Below are 19,972 nucleotides of genomic sequence, written 5' to 3'. Positions count from 1 at the left end.
TTACATTTAGCGGAGGTCTTGGGTTTAACACAGGCTTTTTCCCCCCTAGTATTATTGGCCACCTTCAGCACTAAGAAGAAGTTTAAAAGTGGAATATAAACAAGTGGGTTTGAGCAATAATTAATTTTGAACTAATGCAAACCGGTAAGCCTATATTTTAACACATATTTCTTGGCGGAAAGCTTTCGACTCGGTGCGATCTGGCCAGGTCGCCACTAGATGGCAACCGACCGCCAGCCTTGAAGACGCTGCTGGCACTGATGTTGCTACGGAGTGCGGAGCGGAGAGCCTTCTCTACCTGCCGCTCGGGCAAGTTGCGCGTTGCTGTCCATTCCTGATGGGACTTTGGAGGGTTCTCCGCAGCTTCTCGCCGGGTGTTCAGAAGGCGCTGGGCGGGAGAAGAGGACGAGAAAGGACTTCATCCTCCTTGACAGCGACCAACTTCACTGAGTTGCGAGTCACGGTGAGAATCAATAAACTTCTGGTAATTGCTGTGTTCAGGATGGTGCACCCAGGGTTTCTCAACTTTGGCAACTTTAAGTTGTGTGGACTTCAACTCCCAGAATTCCTCCTCCACTGTACTTACTGGGGAATTTTGGGAGTTGAAGTCCACACATCTTATAGTTACCAAGACTGAGAAACATTGATCTAAAGGGATGGAGAAATTGGGGGAGGTTCTTGCCCCTTAAAAGTAGAGCTCCTGAAGGCTGGCAAGTTTGTGTGTGTGTGTGTGTGTGTGTGTGGTTTCAGCAGGGTGGTTTCAGAGGGCCCAGATGCAGCAAGAGGAAGTTCAGCCTGGCAGGTGTCCTCACAATTTCATCTCCCCAAGGGCAGGAAGTTTCATCTAATGACCGTCCCAACAGTTATGTAAGCATGAATGCTGTTTGCAAGTCTTAATAAGGAGAAAGAAAAAGGTGCCTCTGAGTATTTCTTGCTGCGATATGTCTGATTGAACTTAATTTTTGATGAGGTCTGTTCAAATACAAGATGCCATTTTCAAAATTTCTAGCCAAAATAGGATAGATGGTATTATACATTGGGGAAGAATGTTGACATTCTCAACTGTGTTTGGAAAAAATATAGAATTCCCCCCCCCCGATTATTGCTAACATTGAAATGCAAATTATATATGCAATAATAACTTTTGGTGGCAAACCTATGTTTAAATCTTACAGTTCAGTAATACGAGTTAAATGAAATTGTTTGGGACTGCTCTATAAATGTAAAAAGTTACACTCATATCCTTTTTTTAAAATTTAAGATAGTGTTTCTAATTAAAAATGTTCAGTTTTTTTTCTCTTTTTATTGCCAACAAATGTGATTGTTTTTACAAATAATGAATAAATTAAAAAAGCTGAGCAATTTTCAAAATGTTATATTCTCCCTTTTTAAGGTCATTCTAGATACAAGAGGCATATAAGAAATTGTTTCCATATGTTGAAGTTTCATGATCTAGTATTAGTTCAAAAATGATAAAATCCAATTTTATATTTATCACAAAATATATTCTTTATTTTTGGAAATGTCCACTATAAGTGAATTGGAAAGTCCATCTGAGATTTATATCTTCAGTAGATTGATAATTTATATTCATTGTTTTTATTTCATTGGAAATCCCACATCTCTCATCTCTTAGTATTCATTCCTATATTATTTATTTATTCAATATCTATATAGTAATTTTCATACAGAAAATTGATAATTGACTTTCTTTCCAGAAATATTTCTGGTTTTCAGAAGTGCTTAAACAACTAATTAGGTCGCTCAATAATTTATTTCTTTAACTTGCAAATAAAATTTTAAATTGTTTATAGTTATTTATATATTTTGGAAATTTATGCTTTATTCTAAACAACTGCATCTTTGAATATAGTTTTTTTGTTCTATTCTAATGCTGCTAACAATGTTGTTAGATGTTTTATCTGCACATATTCAAACCAGCTTAGATCTCTGTTTTATATTTCATTATCCTTTCATATATCACTTTTCCTCAAAATGGTACAATCCATGCCATTTTCAAATGTTCAGAATTTCTTAGATTATCAAATACTGAAAGCCTTGAATTTGAAAATAAATAATGCTTGCTTCAGTTTTGCAAAATATTTGAAAATAAATTATTGCATTGTTTAATTTGCAATCAGATTGATTTGTCAATCAGCTTTCTTCTTCCAAAGCAAAGGATTTAATCCACAATCCCAAGTATTCTTTATATAGTTTCTAACTGTTTGATTATGTATATGATAAGTTTTCAATGGCTGATGTCATAATATCTCAAATCAATACAGGTATGGACAATGTAATACTGTAATTCTGACGTCCCCTTTTTATTCTTGAAAAAACAAGTCTTTCAGATCAGATTTGTGGGAGATGTGCCAAAAGAGACACACTGTTTAAAAAAGAAAATGTTCAAGTCATAGTTGGGCAGTATGAGTATTTTTAATACAACATACAGAAGATTTGTTCAGCATTCTGGTCCTTAATTGATTAAAGTGGAACATGCTTCCCAAAAGCCACTAGTTGAAACTTACTGTGCTATTTTGGGTGACCCAGACCTTACTCTGGAATGTTTGGGCATATTTTTTTATTATTTTTATATCCATTTGATATGAAGACATATTGAAATTAATAAAGAAACAGCATGGTTTTGACGGCTCATTGTATAACATACTGTATTTTTGTACATAGCTTTTTTGCTTTTTTCTATTTTTGTTTTTAGGGAAAGTGGGAAATAATTAGGTGAAGGGGATATTTCTCTACTATTCCAGCTTTCTTCTGTTTTCAGGAAAAGGAACTTAATTAGCCCCTCTCTTCTTTCAGTTGCAAAAGATTACATAAGATAATGAAGCTGCTGCAGCAGTAGAAAGAAGAAAATGCTGTGGCCACTCAAGTTCCTTCAGCTGCTGCTGCTTCTGCTGGAAATGGGCCAGAGAAGTCAAGGCACAGAAGTGTGCCCTTCATCCTTGTGTGATTGTTCTGACTGGGGACACTATAAAATAACTTGTATGGAGATCAGTTTCATCCCTACATTCCCACAGAGCACACAGACATTGTGAGTACATGATTGCAATACTCGGCATAGTATGAAGCCAGCCTAATGAATGTATTAAACAAGATTTGTTGACCCATATTTTAAGGCTGCTGCAATTTTCAGCAGGCATCAAGTTAAGCTACCTATGAATTTTAGCATAATTTTAATCAGTTGCATGTAACCGGTCATGCTTTTTGTCTACCAACAGTTATGTCAGTGTTCCCAATCCAGATCTTGATCCCATTGAAGTTAATCTTTTCTTCTTTGTTTTGTTTTCTGATTGATCCCTTCTCCACCATCTCAATTTTAAAGCCAGTGCAAGTTGCCAGCTTGAAGCAGACAGTGAAATGTGGGAATAAGAACCTAGAACTTGTATGCACCTCCATAAATGCTGCTGCTTTCATGGGTTACAGACAATGCTTCATATTTTCCAAGAGAGTCTAAGCTCTTAGCCCTAATGAAAATACGAGAATGCTCATTGGGCTCACTGGTCCCTATCTATTGAGAGTTTTGATTGCAATTTCAAATTAACTTTGGAAGCCCAGGAAGGAGTATGAGAAGCTGGAGAAGCATCAGGGCAGAAGAGAGGACATGGAAAGTAAAGGTCAAAGTGTTCGTGGTGGTGGTGGGAAAACTTGGGGCTGTGACTTGTAAACTGAGAAAGTGGCTCCCAACAGATCCCAGGAACAACATCAAAGCTCTCTGTTCATAAAAGTGCAGTACCAGGAATAGCTGAGATATCACACAGAACCTTCAACTCCAAGGCCTCTGGTAGAGAACCCAAGACTGAGGAAGACATACGCCCCCGATAGGGATAAGAGATTTTTTTTTACTAAGGTTCCAGCTTGAAAAATTTGCACTAAAAGAAGATTATTTCACAGCTCAAAACTATGAATTCAAATTCAGATAAAATTGACCAATATCAATCTCAGTCAATCTATAAATATTGTTCATATATGCAAAACAAAACAAAACATGAAATATATGAGCTCTTTATGTGTTGGTAGAAGAACACAGGGACGCGGTGGCTCAGTGGGTTAGTACGCTGAGCTTGTCGATCTGAAGGTCGGCAGTTTGGCGGGTCAAATCCCGAGTGCCGTGTAACAGAGTGAGCGCCTGTTACTCGTCCCAGCTTCTGCCAACCTAGCAGTTCAAAAGCACGTAAAAATGCAAGTAGAAAAATAGGGACCACTACGGTGGGAAGGTAACAGCGTTCTGTGCGCCTTTGGCGTCTAGTCATGCCGGCCACATGACCACGGAGACGTCCTCGGACAAGCGCTGGCTCTTCGGCTTTGAAACGGAGATGAGCATTGGACCCTAGAGTTGGAAACGACTAGCACACATGTGCCGGGGAACCTTTACCTTTACCTAGAAGAACATGGCTTCTAGAAGTCTGAAATCTTATCTTCCTGAAGCCCTCCTGGAAGACTTTTACCGGCCTTGACTTCCTCCCTGGCTTCAGCTGCTTCACAATTATTCCTCTCAGTTATGTTCCTGGAGATGCCTTTTCACTCTGATGTATGGGAGAGAGTGGACCACCATAATCTGGCTAATAAAAAAGGAAAATGGAAATAAAGTTTCAAGACCTGTAACGAAACCACCTGGCATAACATTAAAGCATGTGACTACTGATTTTAACCTTTTCTTTCCCTATTGGGAAATAAATCAGTCTCGCAAGAATGAATAAAATCAAATTTTATTTTTTTAAAAGTGAATTTTAAAAAAAAGATTTATAAAAAATATCTCCTGACTGATCATTATAATTAGAAACTTCATTCAGGATCTGGCTTTATTTAATTACCATATAGCTGCCCGTCTGACAAAACATGATTGTGGGTGGCATAACAATACAAAACACTTCACAAAAGCCTAAAATTTAAGAAACATTCTATTATTAAAAACACCAATTGCACTGTACAGTTAAATACACACTTTCAAAATACATCAGCTGTCAAGAACTTCATTGAGAAAAAGTAAAACTTGAACTCGGTGCAACCTTCCTCCAAGCTTAAGTATCCAGAGAAACAGGAACCTGAGAGAAGGTGGCTTTTAACGTACACAGCAAAATAAATCAAAAGTCTAGCACAGATGCCTGACTAAACACATTTACCTCTTTCTACAGAAATAAACAAGGCTTTTGGAAACTAATTTCTGTCTAAATTTTCCTTTCTCCCTGGAAATTCCAACCGGTTAGTGCTGAGGCTGTGGCACTCCTTTCCTGCCTCAATCCAGCAGCATCTGTCTCTAACTTAAAGAAAGCAGTCTTTTTCCTTCCAAGGGAGGGAGGAAGGGTGGAGGAGGACCTATCTATGCTTATAGGTCAAAACCAGTGGTGGGATTCAAATAATTTAACAACCAGTTCTCTGCCCTAATGACCGTTTTAAGTATAAAAAAATGATATGCCAGAAGGTAGTTTATTATTTAATGCATTTTAATACTTAAATAAGAACAATAAAAAGAGGTACACAGAACTAGGTTGTTATAAGAAAGTTTTAAAATATTAATGAAAAAATATTACCGGTAAATAATACTTGACAAAAAAAACCATAAAACTGTTATTTAAGATATTTCCATATCGCTTCTTGCCAGACTGTTTTATTTGATGTAGCAGAATGGGAAGGATTTGGATTCTGCAGCAAGTAAACGTTAAAGGAAGTTTAAAAAGTTTGGCGGTCTCACGTAAGGTGGAGGATTTTCACTGTCAGGAGCAGGGGGAAAAATCCGATTTTTTATTTTGAGGCGCCAGACTAGCATGCATTCACGTGCATCCAACTGCCTTGCTTGCTGCAAAGCCAGATTGCAGCAAGGAAGGGATTGGAGGCACATGAATGCATGCTACTCTGGCCAGTTCTGGGCCAGTTCTCCAAACTCAAAATAAATTAGGTACCGGTTCTTGCAAACCAGTCTGAACTGGCTGAATCCCACCAGTGCTCAACCCCCTTGGTTTTATCCATGTGACCATGTGCTCAGGCTCAAATGCTGGCTGGAATGTGAATGATCTGAGAAGCCGCCTGCCAAGACTCAGACTTACTGAAAAATGGAAGCTTGGAAATTAGGATTTTTTTATTTCAATTGATTTATATGGATGGTTTACTTCTTTCCCTATGGATTTTGATTTCATTTCAATACTACTGATTTTTTTTACCCTTTATGGTTATGTATGTTTAAGCATACATTTTTTTTTTAAAAAAAGTGCTGATCTTTTGTAATTTCTGATAATAGTGGTCTCAACATAGGTAAAGATTTAAGATGTCCTTTCATTGTTCTATAGACTAAATTAAGAAGGGATATAACTGTAAATATCAACCTTGGGGGAAGAACAGCACTTTTTACAGTTACGGATAGTCCTTGATTTACGACCACAATTGAGCCCAAAATTTCTGTTGCTAAGCGAGGCAACTGTTAAGTGAATTTTGTCCCATTTTATGACCTTTCTTGCTATGGTCGCTAAGTGAATCATTGCAGTTGTCAAGTTAGTAACATGGTTGTTAAGTGAACCTGACTTCCTTCATTGACTTTGCTTGTCAGAAGGTCGCAAAAAGTGATCACATGACTGACCCTGTAACCATCATAAATATGAGTCATTTGCCAAGCATCTGGATTTTGGTCACTTGACCATAGGGATGCTGCAATGGTCATAAGTGTGAAAAACAGTCATAAATCACTTTTTCAGTGCCGTTGTAACTTTGAACAGTCACTAAATGAACTGTTGAAAGTAGAGGATTAGTATTTGGTTTACCATCCCTATGGGGACAGGTTGTTGCAGGAGACTTAATCACAGAAATGCAGGTTGTAGGTGTGCTTTGTTTTTCTGTATCAATTAGAGATCACACACCTTTGCTTTACCCTCTTGTGACTATTGGCTTCACTTTGATTGGCTCCATTGATTGGAATCACTAATTCCGCCTGCAATTAACCGTCCTGTTCTGTATGTCAACAGTGTAGCAGACTCTAGTCATCTGTGTTGCCAGACTTAGTAGTCAATTAGTAAGTGACTGATAGTCAATTAGTAGTAGTAAAAGTCAATTAGTAAGTTACTATTGTTATTAATTGACTACTTGGTAATTACTCCTTGAATTTGAAGGCTTTGCTGGCTAGTATCTGCAAAATGAATAATAAGATAATATCCAAGACTTGACTCTGGCTGAGCAAATTAATCAGATGTAAACTACTGATACTTGGTTGGATCGAGCAAGTGGAATAAATCTCTTTCAACTGTTTTTTTCAAGTTTCAAAATTAGTCAAGGATCACAAGATAGGGAGGTGACGTTGGAGTGATTTGCCAAAATCTACAGAACTGAAAGCTCTGTTTTATCGCTTACCAATTTTCTCAGTTTTATTGCTGTGTGTGCAGTGCAAGAATAGGATTTCTGAAGTTTCACTGCTCCCACTGCTCCAGTCATATCATGTCTCAGGTCCCTGGAGTGATCTGTGCTATGGCTTTAAAAATAGATGCCTTCATTTTCTATCTCTGTATATCTATATTTATAAAAATAAATTGGATAATAAGAATCTCTGTGGGACAGGTTGTTGTCAGAGACTGAATCACAGAAATGTAGGTTGTAGGAATGGTTTTCTTTTGAAGCTTGCAGTCCATTGGTGCTAGAAGACTAATATTAAAACTACATTATAGATGCAACCAGGGCTTTTTTTCTCATAGAACGCTCAGAACGGAGTTCTGGCACCTTTTTTTGGATGGAACCTTGTAGGATAGGCAAGGCGGGTTGTATGACATGTGTGAGTTCCGGCACCTTTTTCTTTTACAAAAAAAGCACTGGATGCAACTAAGGATGTTATTATACTCAGCAGAATCTTTAAAAGGTATATATATATATATATATATATATATATATATATATATATATATATATATATATATATATATATATATATATATATATATATATATATATATATATATATATATATATATATATATATATATATATATATATATATATATATATATATATATATATATATATATATATATATATATATATATATATATACACATACATACATACATACATATATATATATATATATATATATATATATATACATACATACATACATACATATATATATATATATATATATATATATATATATATATATATATATATATATATAATCTCTTAACATTTACATGTCGTCATATGCCATTGTAAGCAATTTTTTTTGTTTTCAATTGGATTTATAGAAAGTGCTACTGCAGATACAGTGTTAAGCCCAGCCATAGACAGTGCTAAAAATAGTGTAATAATATGCCAATATTATAAAGGTTAAAATCTGAACAGAAAGACAAAAAAACTATTATACCACAGTCAAAACAAATTGAACTGCTGAATATTCATATCTAGTCTTCTTTATGTATCATTATACATAATACATTATACATTATACATCATTGTATCTATCAATTCCCACGACGGGGAATGGCAGCAGGCGGATAGACAGGGGGCCGTATCGCTACCGGGAGGGCCGTCTCCGCTACTTGCAAGCGGTGAGGCGCTCCGACCCTCTGCTTCTTCCCCGAGGTCCTGGGAGCGAGGATGTGCAGCCTCCTGAGCTCCGGCTGGTGTACCTGAATGCCAGGTCCGTGGTTAACTAAAGCTCCCCTCGTCAGGGATTTAGTTGAGGGTGAGCATGCGGACCTGGCTTGCATCACGGAGACTTGGTTGGGCCCAGAAGGTGGGGTCCCTTTGGTTGACCTCTGCCCACCAGGCTTCCGGGTGCTACACCGGCCACGAGCTCATGGTAGGGGTGGGGGAGTGGCGGTCACTATTAGGGAGACCTTATGTCCGCGGGAGACCACCGTTTCTCAGATAGTCGGGTGTGAGTCTCTCTTTGTGAGATTTGGTTCTGGGGTGCAGTTGGGCTTGCTGCTGGTGTACATTTCACCTAGTCGCGCAGCGGCAGCCCTGCCCGAGCTGCTCGATATCCTCTCGGGGTTGGTGGTTGAGTTTCCCAAACTTATAGTTTTGGGAGACTTCAATCTACCATCCCTGGGAGGTTCATCTGAGCTAGCTCGGGAGTTCATGGCTTCCATGACGGCCATGGACCTGACGCAAGTAATTTCTGAACCAACTCATGAGGGAGGCCACACCCTTGACCTGATTTTTTTATCTAGACGGTGGTTGGATGATCTTGGTGGGGGCTCTCCATTTATTATGCCCCTGTCATGGACCGATCATCATCTCCTGCGGCTGGTCTTCCGCTTTGCCACCCCCCGCCGTGGGGGTACGGAGCCGATTAGATGGTACCGCCCCAGACGCCTAATGGATCCTGATAGATTCCAAGCGGCGCTGGGGTCCCCACCTGACTCCATTGCTCACAGCTCGGCGGATGCCTTAGTGGAAGCCTGGGAAAGGGCAGCCACTGAGGCACTTGACCGGGTTGTACCCTTGCGGCCCCTGACCCGGTGCAGATCCCAGCGAGCTCCATGGTTCTCCACGGAGCTCCGGGAGATGAAGCGTCGGAAACGGGGCCTAGAGAGTCGTTGGAGGTCTAGCCGATCCGAACCCGACCGGTTGCGGTTAAGAACCTATATTAGGTCTTATCTCGCAGCGATGAGGGTGGCGAGGTGTAATTACTTCTCCACCCTCATCGCGTCCGCAGATAATCGCCCGGCCGCCCTGTTTAGGGTGACTCGCTCACTTCTTAATCAGGAGGTGAGGGAGGATCCCTTGCAGGGTCGTGCCGAGGAATTTGGTCAACATCTGTCGGATAAAATCGCTCGGATTCGGACCGGTTTGGACTCCAACTGGGCAGAGTCAGGCGATCAGGACACGGGCGGTCTTGTCAATGTTACCTGGGAAGAGTTTGATTCTGTGACCCCTGATGAAGTAGACAGGATTATGGGGAGGCTGAGCTCCTCCACATGTTTGTTGGACCCGTGCCCTTCCTGGCTGGTTTATGCAGCCAGGGAGAGGACACGAGGCTGGCTCCAGGCGGTTATATCTGCTTCCTTGAGTGAGGGTTATTTCCCCACCGTCTTGAAGGAGGCGGTGGTGAGACCTCTCCTCAAGAAGCCTGCCTTGGACCCAGCTGTATTGAACAACTTTCGTCCAGTCTCCAACCTTCGCTTTCTTGCGAAGGTTGTTGAGAGTGTGGTGGCGCATCAGCTCCCTCTGGTCCTGGATGAAGCGGATTTTCTGGACCCCTACCAATCGGGTTTCAGGCCCGGGTACAGCACGGAGACGGCATTGGTCGCTCTGGTGAATGATCTCTGGAGGGCGCGGGACAGGGGATATTCCTCTGTCCTAGTCCTATTAGACCTCTCGGCGGCTTTCGATACCATCGACCATGGTATCTTGCTGCGGCGTCTCAGGGGATTGGGAGTGGGAGGCACAGTTCTTCAGTGGTTCTCCTCCTATCTCCTGGGACGCTCGCAGTCGGTGTTGGCAGGGGGGCAGAGATCGGCCCCTAGGTCTCTCGTTTGTGGAGTTCCTCAGGGGTCGGTTCTCTCGCCTCTCCTGTTCAACATCTACATGAAACCGCTGGGTGAGATCATTCGTGGTTTTGGAGTTGGGTATCATCAATATGCCGATGATACCCAACTTTTCTTTTCGACCCCAAACCACCCCAGTGATGCCCTCGCTGTGATGTCCCGTTGCCTGGAGGCGGTTCGGGTCTGGATGGGGAGGAACAGACTTCAACTCAACCCTGACAAGACTGAGTGGCTGTGCATTCCGGCATCCCGGGACATTCAAAATGTTCCATCTCTTTCTATGGGGGGTGAGCTCTTACCCCCCGTGGATAGGGCTCGCAACTTGGGAGTCCTCCTAGATTCACGGCTTACCCTGGAAGACCATATAGTGGCCGTGACTAGGGGGGCTTTCGCCCAGGTTCGCCTGGTGCGCCAGCTGCGGCCCTATCTGGACCGGGATGCCCTGTGCACGGTCACTCATGCGCTCGTGACCTCTCGTCTTGACTACTGTAATGCTCTCTACATGGGGCTTCCCTTGAAGACCACTCGGAGGCTCCAACTGGTACAGAATGCGGCCGCGAGAGTTGTCTTGGGAGTTTCCCGGTACTCCCATGTTACACCTTTGCTCCGCGAGCTGCATTGGTTACCAGTTGTCTTCCGGGTGAGGTTCAAGGTCTTGGTTATGATCTTTAAGTCCTTACATGGCATGGGTCCGGGTTACCTCAGGGACCACCTGCTGCCGGCGTCAACTCCCCTCCGCCCTGTGCGTTCCCACAGAGAGGGCCTCCTCAGGGTGCCTCCGGTAAGGGAATGCCGACTGGTGGCCCCCAGGGGGAGAGCCTTCTCTGTGGGCGCTCCGGCACTATGGAATCAACTGCCGGTGGAGCTCCGGATGACATTAGACCTCCGAACCTTCCGTCGCGGCCTGAAGACCCACTTATTCGAATTAGCTGGTCTGGCCTGAAGGGGGAATATGGGCTTTTAAAATTGTTGTTTTTATTATTGTATTATTGTTTTTATTTGGGCATTGGTTTAATCTTATTTTAACTTTTGTATCGTAATTTATATATGCCCTGTGAACCGCCCTGAGTCCCTAGGGAGAAGGGCGGTATATAAATTAAATAAAACTAAACTAAAACTAAATTGTACAGCAAATCAAATTATAAATGATGTGAAGAGTGAAGTATACAGGTTGTTGGAAAAAATATATTTAAAGTTAAAAATATATTTAAAGTTAAATGTGCTTCTGTTCTGCCTTTATTATAATAAGGTCCTGAATCTGACTCTATATTTTGACATAAACATCAACATATAGATTTTTGTTCTCTTTTTAATGAAGTATACATTGTAACCATCTTGGGGTTCTGGAAACCATGAAATACTTCAGTGAATCAAAAGAAGTGATGTATGAACTAATTAGTCTATTTGGTTGTTATCAAGCGAAAGAAACAAACTGCAATGTTTCTTATTTTTCTAATGCTTATATTCGGTATATATTCAGTGGGTTGATATTATAGAAGACTTGATTCTCTTTTTATCTCCTTCATTCTGTTTTAATGGATCATCTGATTAATACTGTGATAAAATCTAGGGAGCTGTGAACTTTCCCTTTATCTTTCCACATGCTCATGTGGCTCATGTAAGGATAACATGTCAGGGTCAGATGTAACAGAAAAAAGGATTCTGTGATGGAATGGATAATGGATACTTTGTGTCATATTGGTGCACAAATCTGTTAAACTAAATTTTAGCTATTCTTCAAAGCATGACGATTCCTATCCTCCACCTACTTCTTGAATTGGGTACTTAGGTCCACTGGCATTTCTACTTAAAAAAAATAAATTACCCACTGATTACTGCAGGCTGGATATAGTCTAACCCTGACCCTTCAGTTCTAATGCTTTGTGATTTGATTGATTTCCCTTGATGTTTCTTTTCCTTTTGAGCTGATGGAAAGATCAGATGGGCTTCCAGAAATTCAGTAAGTAAAATTCAGAAACTCAGAAAGCCATGAGATGGAGCCCTAAATTGAAATCCTGAAATGGCAAACTCTTTTGGTCATGCAACCAGCTCTTTCTCAATCCTTCCAAACTTCTTACATTCACAAATGTTCTATAAAATGATGCTGAGCAACTTTAAAAAATTATTTGCTCGGTAGTTTCATGGGAATTAAGCTTATAGTACGTGTACATGAAACTTCCTCTCTTTCACTGCAATTTTCTGAAAGTTAAAAATCCTTGATGTAAGCATATTTGCTTAATATGTGAATTATTTATTGTATTGATGGAGAAATGGTGGCCCTAGGCATGATCCGGCATACCTGGCATTGCCATCTAATCCAAAGCTTTTCCTCCCCAGTTATGCATCCCTCCCTGCTTCTCCCAAGAAAGCTGGTTCTTTAGAAGCTGGTTCTCCTGCTTTCCTGCCTGAAATCGCTGTGATTTTCATAGCAATATCAGCTAGGCAAGAAGGAGATTTTTCACCTGCAGCAGCTGTTCCCACAGAATTCCCACTGAGTTCTCCTTAGCTTGAAAAGTATCCCATGGTCTTTAATAAAAAGTACCAGAGAGAGGAAGAAAGACGGGATTGAAGAAAGGGTGATATGAAGATGTGTGTGAATGTTGGGATATACTGGGTATGGATGTACATTTAAGGGGTGTTTGTACATATGAGAGAGGGTGTGATATCCCAGGTCCATCAGTGGAATGTAATTTCCAGGAGGAGCATGACCCCTTGGACTATTTGCATTGCATTATCTTCACAACTTCATTAATAAAGTTATGTTGCAGACTCCCAGTGCATTTTAAGGATGCCACTGTGTTATCTGTATTACTCAGTTTTGAAAAGCAACAGCTATCTAGAATCTGTATGAAATCTGTTAATAACCAAACAGTTGTGTAGTAGAGTATCGTGGCAAGAATCTGTTGTGTCAGGCTAAGGAGAAATTTCACAAGAAAAGAGTTGAAATACATGTAGAGGACAAAAAAGTGATACAATCTTTTTGGTAATATTGATTTGGTTAGTATATTTATTTGGTTAGTATAGTGCATGGTAAAAAGAGATCAAGATAGCAATAATTATGTCAGGAAGTTTTGGTGAACTGAACTGCAAAATACAAGTGCAAATATATTTAACGGATTTGAGGAAAATACTATCTTTCAACAAATTCTCTGCATCTTCTGTAGAGAAATTTGTTCAGAATTTGTTGGAAATTAGAGATGTGCAGGAAATGTTCAGCCTTGTGTTTCCACTCAAACACAATCCTTAATGAGTTCTGTGCTACTTATTCCTAGTGAACATTAAAGAACTGCAATATGTGTGGGGGGGGGGGGCGGGGAGTGCCATATACAGTAAGTAAACCACTTTGTTAAGCAATACTTAGCCACTATTCATTTTTGAAACTCTGTATGTAATCCTGTTCTAATTAAGATGATTTGGTAATGTTATTTATGGAAGACAGAGATGTTTCAAGTGGGTGGGATATTTCATGGATTCTTCATGAATGAACATTTCTGTTCCTAAATGATTTAGGAATAGAAATAAATAGCTACCAAATATTTTTAGTCAAATTTTCCCTGGAAAAAATGTTGCATGATTCATGCCTAACTAGTCGATACCTGCAGTAAGTAGGGCAGGCTGTTCTAGATCTCCAACTTCTAGGACTAGAAATTTCTGTAGCTACAACAAAGAATGTTTTTTCTTCTTCTTCCTTTCTGTCTATTGAGAGGAATATGCACAATATCTCAGAATCTTTGAGGCAGGACTATAGCTTTATTCGGATTAAATTGGGTTATAAACCATAAGCAGAGATGGCTCCATTATTTATATGCTATTATTGGTTATAGGTTATAGGCTATAGGTTCTCCTGCTTGAGCGTGGGACTGGACTAGAAGACCTCCACGGTCCCTTCCAACTCTGTTATTCTATTCTATTCTATTCTATTCTATTCTATTCTATTCTATTCTATTCTATTCTATTCTATTCTATTCTATTCTATTCTATTCTATTCTATTCTATTCTATTCTATTCTATTCTATCATTTTAATTTATTAGCTGATACGAATAATTTTCTATTAACTATATCCAGTTTTGGCACAGGGAAGATCTGGAATATTTGACTTAAATAACCTAAGACAAACCTCTTTGTAAACAGCTAGTATAAAATCCACTACAATATTAATAATTGTGAAATTTTTAAGAATAACTGGAATACTGTACACTTCTTTAAAACAATTGATTTTTAGACCACATGTATTTTTGTTAAAACTAAGATTCTCTAGAAAGAATTTGTGAAAGAGAGTAAAAGCTTTTACTCTTTATTTTATAAGAGTAAAATTAATAGGATTTTGCCTGAAACTCACTCTTCTCTGCTAATCATAGAGGATTGAATGTCTTTTTCTGAATTCATTCCAGAGACCTGGAATATCCATAAGAGACTGATACAACAGGAGAAATACCATGACAGCTGTAATCTGAAGCATTGCAAACAACTTTAAAAAAACAATTTATAATAGATATAGGCTTGAGCTGTTATTTGAGTGATTTCGAGAATTCACACCAGAGTCACATTGGTGTGTTTGTTATGGAGATTGTGAGCTTTGGACCCACAATAGACATAAAGTAAGATGGGTGTCCTTGGGCCACTCACTTTCTTGCAATGAAAATCCACTAATGAAAAACCTTGAAGAAAAGAAAGAAAGTTGAAGAGATTTCTCCAGGCCGTCTCAGAGAATTACACATGATTGAATAGAAGGAGAGAGAGAGAGAGAGCGTGTATAGAATTGTGTTTACAGTAATTAAAAATCAAAACTGCAAAAAATGCAGATAATTCTTTTCTAACGTATCCGATTCCCTCTTATTATTGATTTTTCAGATTTCTCTCTATCATTCCCCCCCCACATCAGCTTTTTGTGATCTGCTCAGTGGGTTAGGACGCTGAGTGGGTTAGGACGCTCAGTGGGTTAGGACGCTCAGTGGCTCAGTGGGTTAGGACGCTGAGCTTGTCGATCAGAAGGTCGGCAGTTTGGCGGGTCGAATCCCGAGTGCCGCGTAACAGAGTGAGCGCCTGTTACTTGTCCCAGCTTCTGCCAACCTAGCAGTTCGAAAGCACATAAAAATGCAAGTAGAAAAATAGGGACCACTACGGTGGGAAGGTAACAGCGTTCCGTGCGCCTTTGGCGTCTAGTCATGCCGGCCACATGACCACGGAGACGTCCTCGGACAAGCGCTGGCTCTTCGGCTTTGAAACGGAGATGAGCACCGGCCCCTAGAGTTGGAAATGACTAGCACGCATGTGCGGGGGAAACTTTACTTTACCTTTACCTCCCTGTTTGATGTATGGGTGGTATTGATTTGATTACATTACTTTCAGTATTCAAAGAATGACTTCCACAGAATGTGAGCGTGTGTAATATGCAATAATGTGCAAAGATATACACCAATAAACTTTCTTAAATCATTACTGACAACCATTTAGTACACATCAATACTTCAATCCTATATTTTATAGCAGAGCTCTGTGATTCCTAGGAGCTGGGATGAGCTTCAGATATGATTACAGCAACAGCTCTAGCATTTTGTTTTTGCAATCATTACCTTACTTGAGAAAGAGAAAACAGCAGTAGGGTGACTATGGTATGATTTAGATTGATAAAACACTGATGGGAAAATATTTAAATTTAAGAGTTTTTGCATTAATCCTCATCTGAAGGAAAACTCGAGGGAGGATTGCCCATAGAACAAATAGCATACTACGAAAAGTCACTGTTTCTGGAAGTTTATATTGTAATGCATAATAACACTAGGCAACAAAAAATTTGCTTCCTGAACACTTTTGGGTGTATCTTATAAAGTTTTGACTGCTAATCAAGAAAATAACCTGTAATTTAACCTATCATGTATTGTTTTATAGAAATCTGTTTTTGCAAGTGCTTCTTATATGTAAGCTTTGTAGAGTGCAGTCATACAGTCAGGGCATTTTTTAAAAAAAATCCTATTTATATCCCGCCCTTCCGAAGACTCAGGGCGGCTTACAATCTAAAGCACAAATCAATGTGCTTAGCAATAGCCTTCATTCTATGTATATGCCTGCTTATTAGGACTTTCGCCCCCCCCCCAAGCGGCATTGTTACAAAGTCAGCTTAATTGCCCCCAACAGTCTGGGTCTTCATTTTACCTACCTCGGAAGGATGGAAGGCTGAGTCAACCTTGAGCCTGGTGGGACTCGAACCTGCACTAATTGCAGGCAGCTGGTGTTACTTAAGGAGGCATTAGCCCACTGCTCCACCAAGGCTCATATTGAATCACTTGATGACCAAGAATGATATTTTTGCCTCTACTTCACATAAAACTCGGACTGATGAAAAAAAATATGAAAGCGATGAACAAGGAAGGTGAAGGTTTTCATTATTTGAGACAGATATTTCCAAAAATAATTGATGCCAATTATAGGTATTTTTGATGGTCCACAGGTCAGATACATCATCAATGACAACCAGTTGAAGAACTGGTAGTGGCACCAGAGAAAATGGCCTGAAAAACATCCAAGGACGTTGTTGAGAATTTTCTTGGCAACTACAGAGCAGCAAAGTACACTCAACTGGTTGACAAACTTCCTATAGCAGACATGTCAAACACAAGGCCTGGGGGCCAGATGCGGCCCGCAAAGTGGTTTCATGTGGCCCGTGAAGCCATCCTGGAAACAGTGAGGGAATGGCCCCCACTGCCTTCGCCCTGGCCCAGAGACCCTCCTTCTGCCAGAGACCCTCAGATCTGTCCCACTCCTGCCTGGGCCCCCATAGTCACCCTTGATGTGAATGATGTAGAGCTGGCCACACCCACCCAGTAGGCCATATGCACTCTAGCCATGCCCACCCAGTAGGCCATGCCCACCCTGGTCATACCCACCCGGCCCCCTGAGGGCAACCGCAATGCTGATGCGGCCCTCAATGAAATTGAGTTTGACACCCCTGTCCTATAGCATACAAGACCATGAAGTGCAACATGTCACTGAAGATTCATTTTCTGCATTCATACTTGAACTTTTTTTTTTTTTGCAAAAGTTTAGGTGCAGTCAATGAAGAATGTGGTGAAAGGACATTCCCACACTGGGAAAATATATCAGAGCAACTGGAATCAATCAATCCTGGCTGACTATTGTTGGATACTGCAACAAGAACACTGAGTTCAAATGAAAATGAGCAGCAAAACCCTTTTAGCCCTCTGAACTCATGCAGCAAATAATAGTAATAATAACAATAACAATAATAACTTTATTGTCACTTTGAATGTATACCAATTGGCATACATCAAAATGAAATTTCATTGCATACAGCCCTCAAAGGGTCACCACCTCCGATATACACGCTTTGTTCGTGGCCAGCTCAAGTTTCAGAATGTCCATTTTAGTCTCTAGGGAGTGAACGATGGCAAACAGGAGAGATGGAAATGGAGCTCTATGTGGATTAGCCCTCAAATTAGCTTGTATTCCTGAACAACAACCTGGCCTCCTTTCCTTTTTCTGATCTTGTCTCTTCCACCTTTTCCTTAAAGGGGCCTCTCTTCTTTTCGCCCCTGGAGCACGCTGCTGCTGCCACCTCCATCTCCTCTAAAAGCCTCTCTCCCATCCTCTGGGCCTGCGACAGCCTCATCTAGTTCCTTCGCTTCGTAAGCCCTGGGACCTCTCCTCCTCTGAAACAGAAACATGTGATACACTATACCTGTAGTTATTAGTTATTAAACATTAATTCATGTTTTTCAAAATTCCTGTGTGATATAGTCATTCTCAACTTATGCTTAATTTGAAGGGATCTATCATGATCACCAATAAAACTTGAAAAATCTCTTGTCCAGTGTGATCAGTGCTTATTTTTAAAAGGAAAAAAAAATAAATTATTGAAACAACACATTTAATAATATGCTATATCAGCTAAAAATCTTAGATGTAGGAATCTGCATATAATGTTTCATCAATGTCTGAAGTGAAATTTTTTTAAAGAAAGTCTTACATTTGGCATAAAATTCTGCCTATTTTGATATTTAGATGCTGCAAAATCACTTTTATGGAGACTGAATATATTGAAAAAAGGAGTATGCTCTTACCTTAAAAATTATAATACAAAATTTGTATTACTTTATGATCTTGCCTTAAAAATTCTATTTTTTCTTCACTTATGTCAATTGATGGTAGAAATTTATCAGTATCTCCTCTTTCTTCACGGTTAGTGACTGAGCATTTCATTGACAGACCAACAATAGCAAGATGTTAATGTTGTTATGTTGCTTATAATGTTGTTTATTAATCATTTTATGACCCTCCAGGAAAAAAAATCTATTTCTACTTGAGTATTCAATGCACATATAAAGTTTGATGAAAATAATTCAGACTTGTTAGGAAGCAAACTTAATGAACTATCCATCTGTCATGTAATCCATGTTTTCCACTGCTATTATTTCCATTCTAATTTAAAAACCATTACTGTAAAGAATTTGAACAGCATAATAATCTTGAAAATATATTATTTTTTTTAAATCTTTGTTCCTGCAGGAGGTTTATGGATACATACCTGAAAAGAATTCCTAGTGAAGCATTCTCCAGATTACCCAACATCACCAGGATGTAAGTTTTTATCCACATTATTTTCTTAAAATAAGCAATAGTTGCTCTCTTGCTTGTTTAATGTTGTGTAATGCTCTAGGCTAAACAAAAATGATTGACAGTCAGTTTGCTGTACTAGTCAAGGCACCAGGCTAGAACTGGGGAAACTCTGAGTTCTAGGTGTTGTGTATGCCACATTAACACCAGGTGGCAGTGGTCAGGCGACCTGATTGGTCAACCTGTCCGGTGGGAAATGTCGGACACCAGGTTGGGTGTCACCTGTCCGGTGGGAGAATAGAGCCAGCGGGTTGGCTGAATGCGGGGATGCGGGGAATCTATAAAAGGGCAACAGGAGGGAAGTTCTTCAGTTCCATATTGTAATCAATAAAGGTGTAAACTCTGATTGTTGTCTCCTGGTCATTACACGTGGCACCCACAACATAACACTAGGATTTCCACCTTAGCTGGGAGTTGAAGTCCATGAGTCATAAAAGAGCCGAGGTTGCCTACCCCTGATCTAGTGGTTAAAATGCTGGATAAACAGCAGAGAGACCCAGGTACTAGTCCTCCCTTAGGCACCAAAACCACTGGGTGATTTTGAGCCAATCACTTCATTGCAGCTTTAATCAGCATTAGTCTCTACAACAAGCTGTCTGATAAACAAACCCTTGTAGCATCCTGCACTCTTGCAGCTTTGCTGTAAGAACTAGATAAGCATAGTACAAACATAACCAGATCCTGTCCCTGTTCAAATATACAGTAAATGAGGTTGGGCTGTAGCTCTGGAAGAATATAAAGGAGAATCTCTTTCAACTTTTATTGAATTTATTGTAGCCAAGGCTGCTTTGAACCCTTCAAGTAAAATAGCTTCCCTCCTTTCTGGAATATTCAATAAGAGAGTTAGAAATTTATT

General features: G+C 40.1%; 1 protein-coding gene across 3 annotated transcripts in view; it reads left to right on the top strand.

Moving 5' to 3' along the window:
- The first annotated feature begins 392 nt into the window (after window positions 1-392).
- TSHR (thyroid stimulating hormone receptor) overlaps window positions 393-19,972 on the top strand; it is a 43,999-nt gene continuing 24,419 nt past the window's right edge. The window contains exons 1-3 of one of the 3 annotated variants that reach the window (XM_081320416.1): window positions 393-463; window positions 2,818-3,049; window positions 19,009-19,080. In XM_081320416.1, coding sequence (XP_081176542.1) covers window positions 2,871-3,049; window positions 19,009-19,080 — 251 coding nt within the window. In that variant the 5' untranslated portion in view covers window positions 393-463; window positions 2,818-2,870. Of the gene's footprint in view, window positions 464-2,399; window positions 3,050-19,008; window positions 19,081-19,972 lie in introns of those variants that run through there. The other 2 variants (XM_081320417.1, XM_081320418.1) reach the window with 2 other exon arrangements.

Source organism: Vipera berus, assembly GCF_964194415.1.
Source record: "Vipera berus genome assembly, chromosome: 1".
NCBI lineage: Eukaryota > Metazoa > Chordata > Lepidosauria > Squamata > Viperidae > Vipera > Vipera berus.
This window is presented reverse-complemented; position numbering and strand designations above follow the sequence as displayed.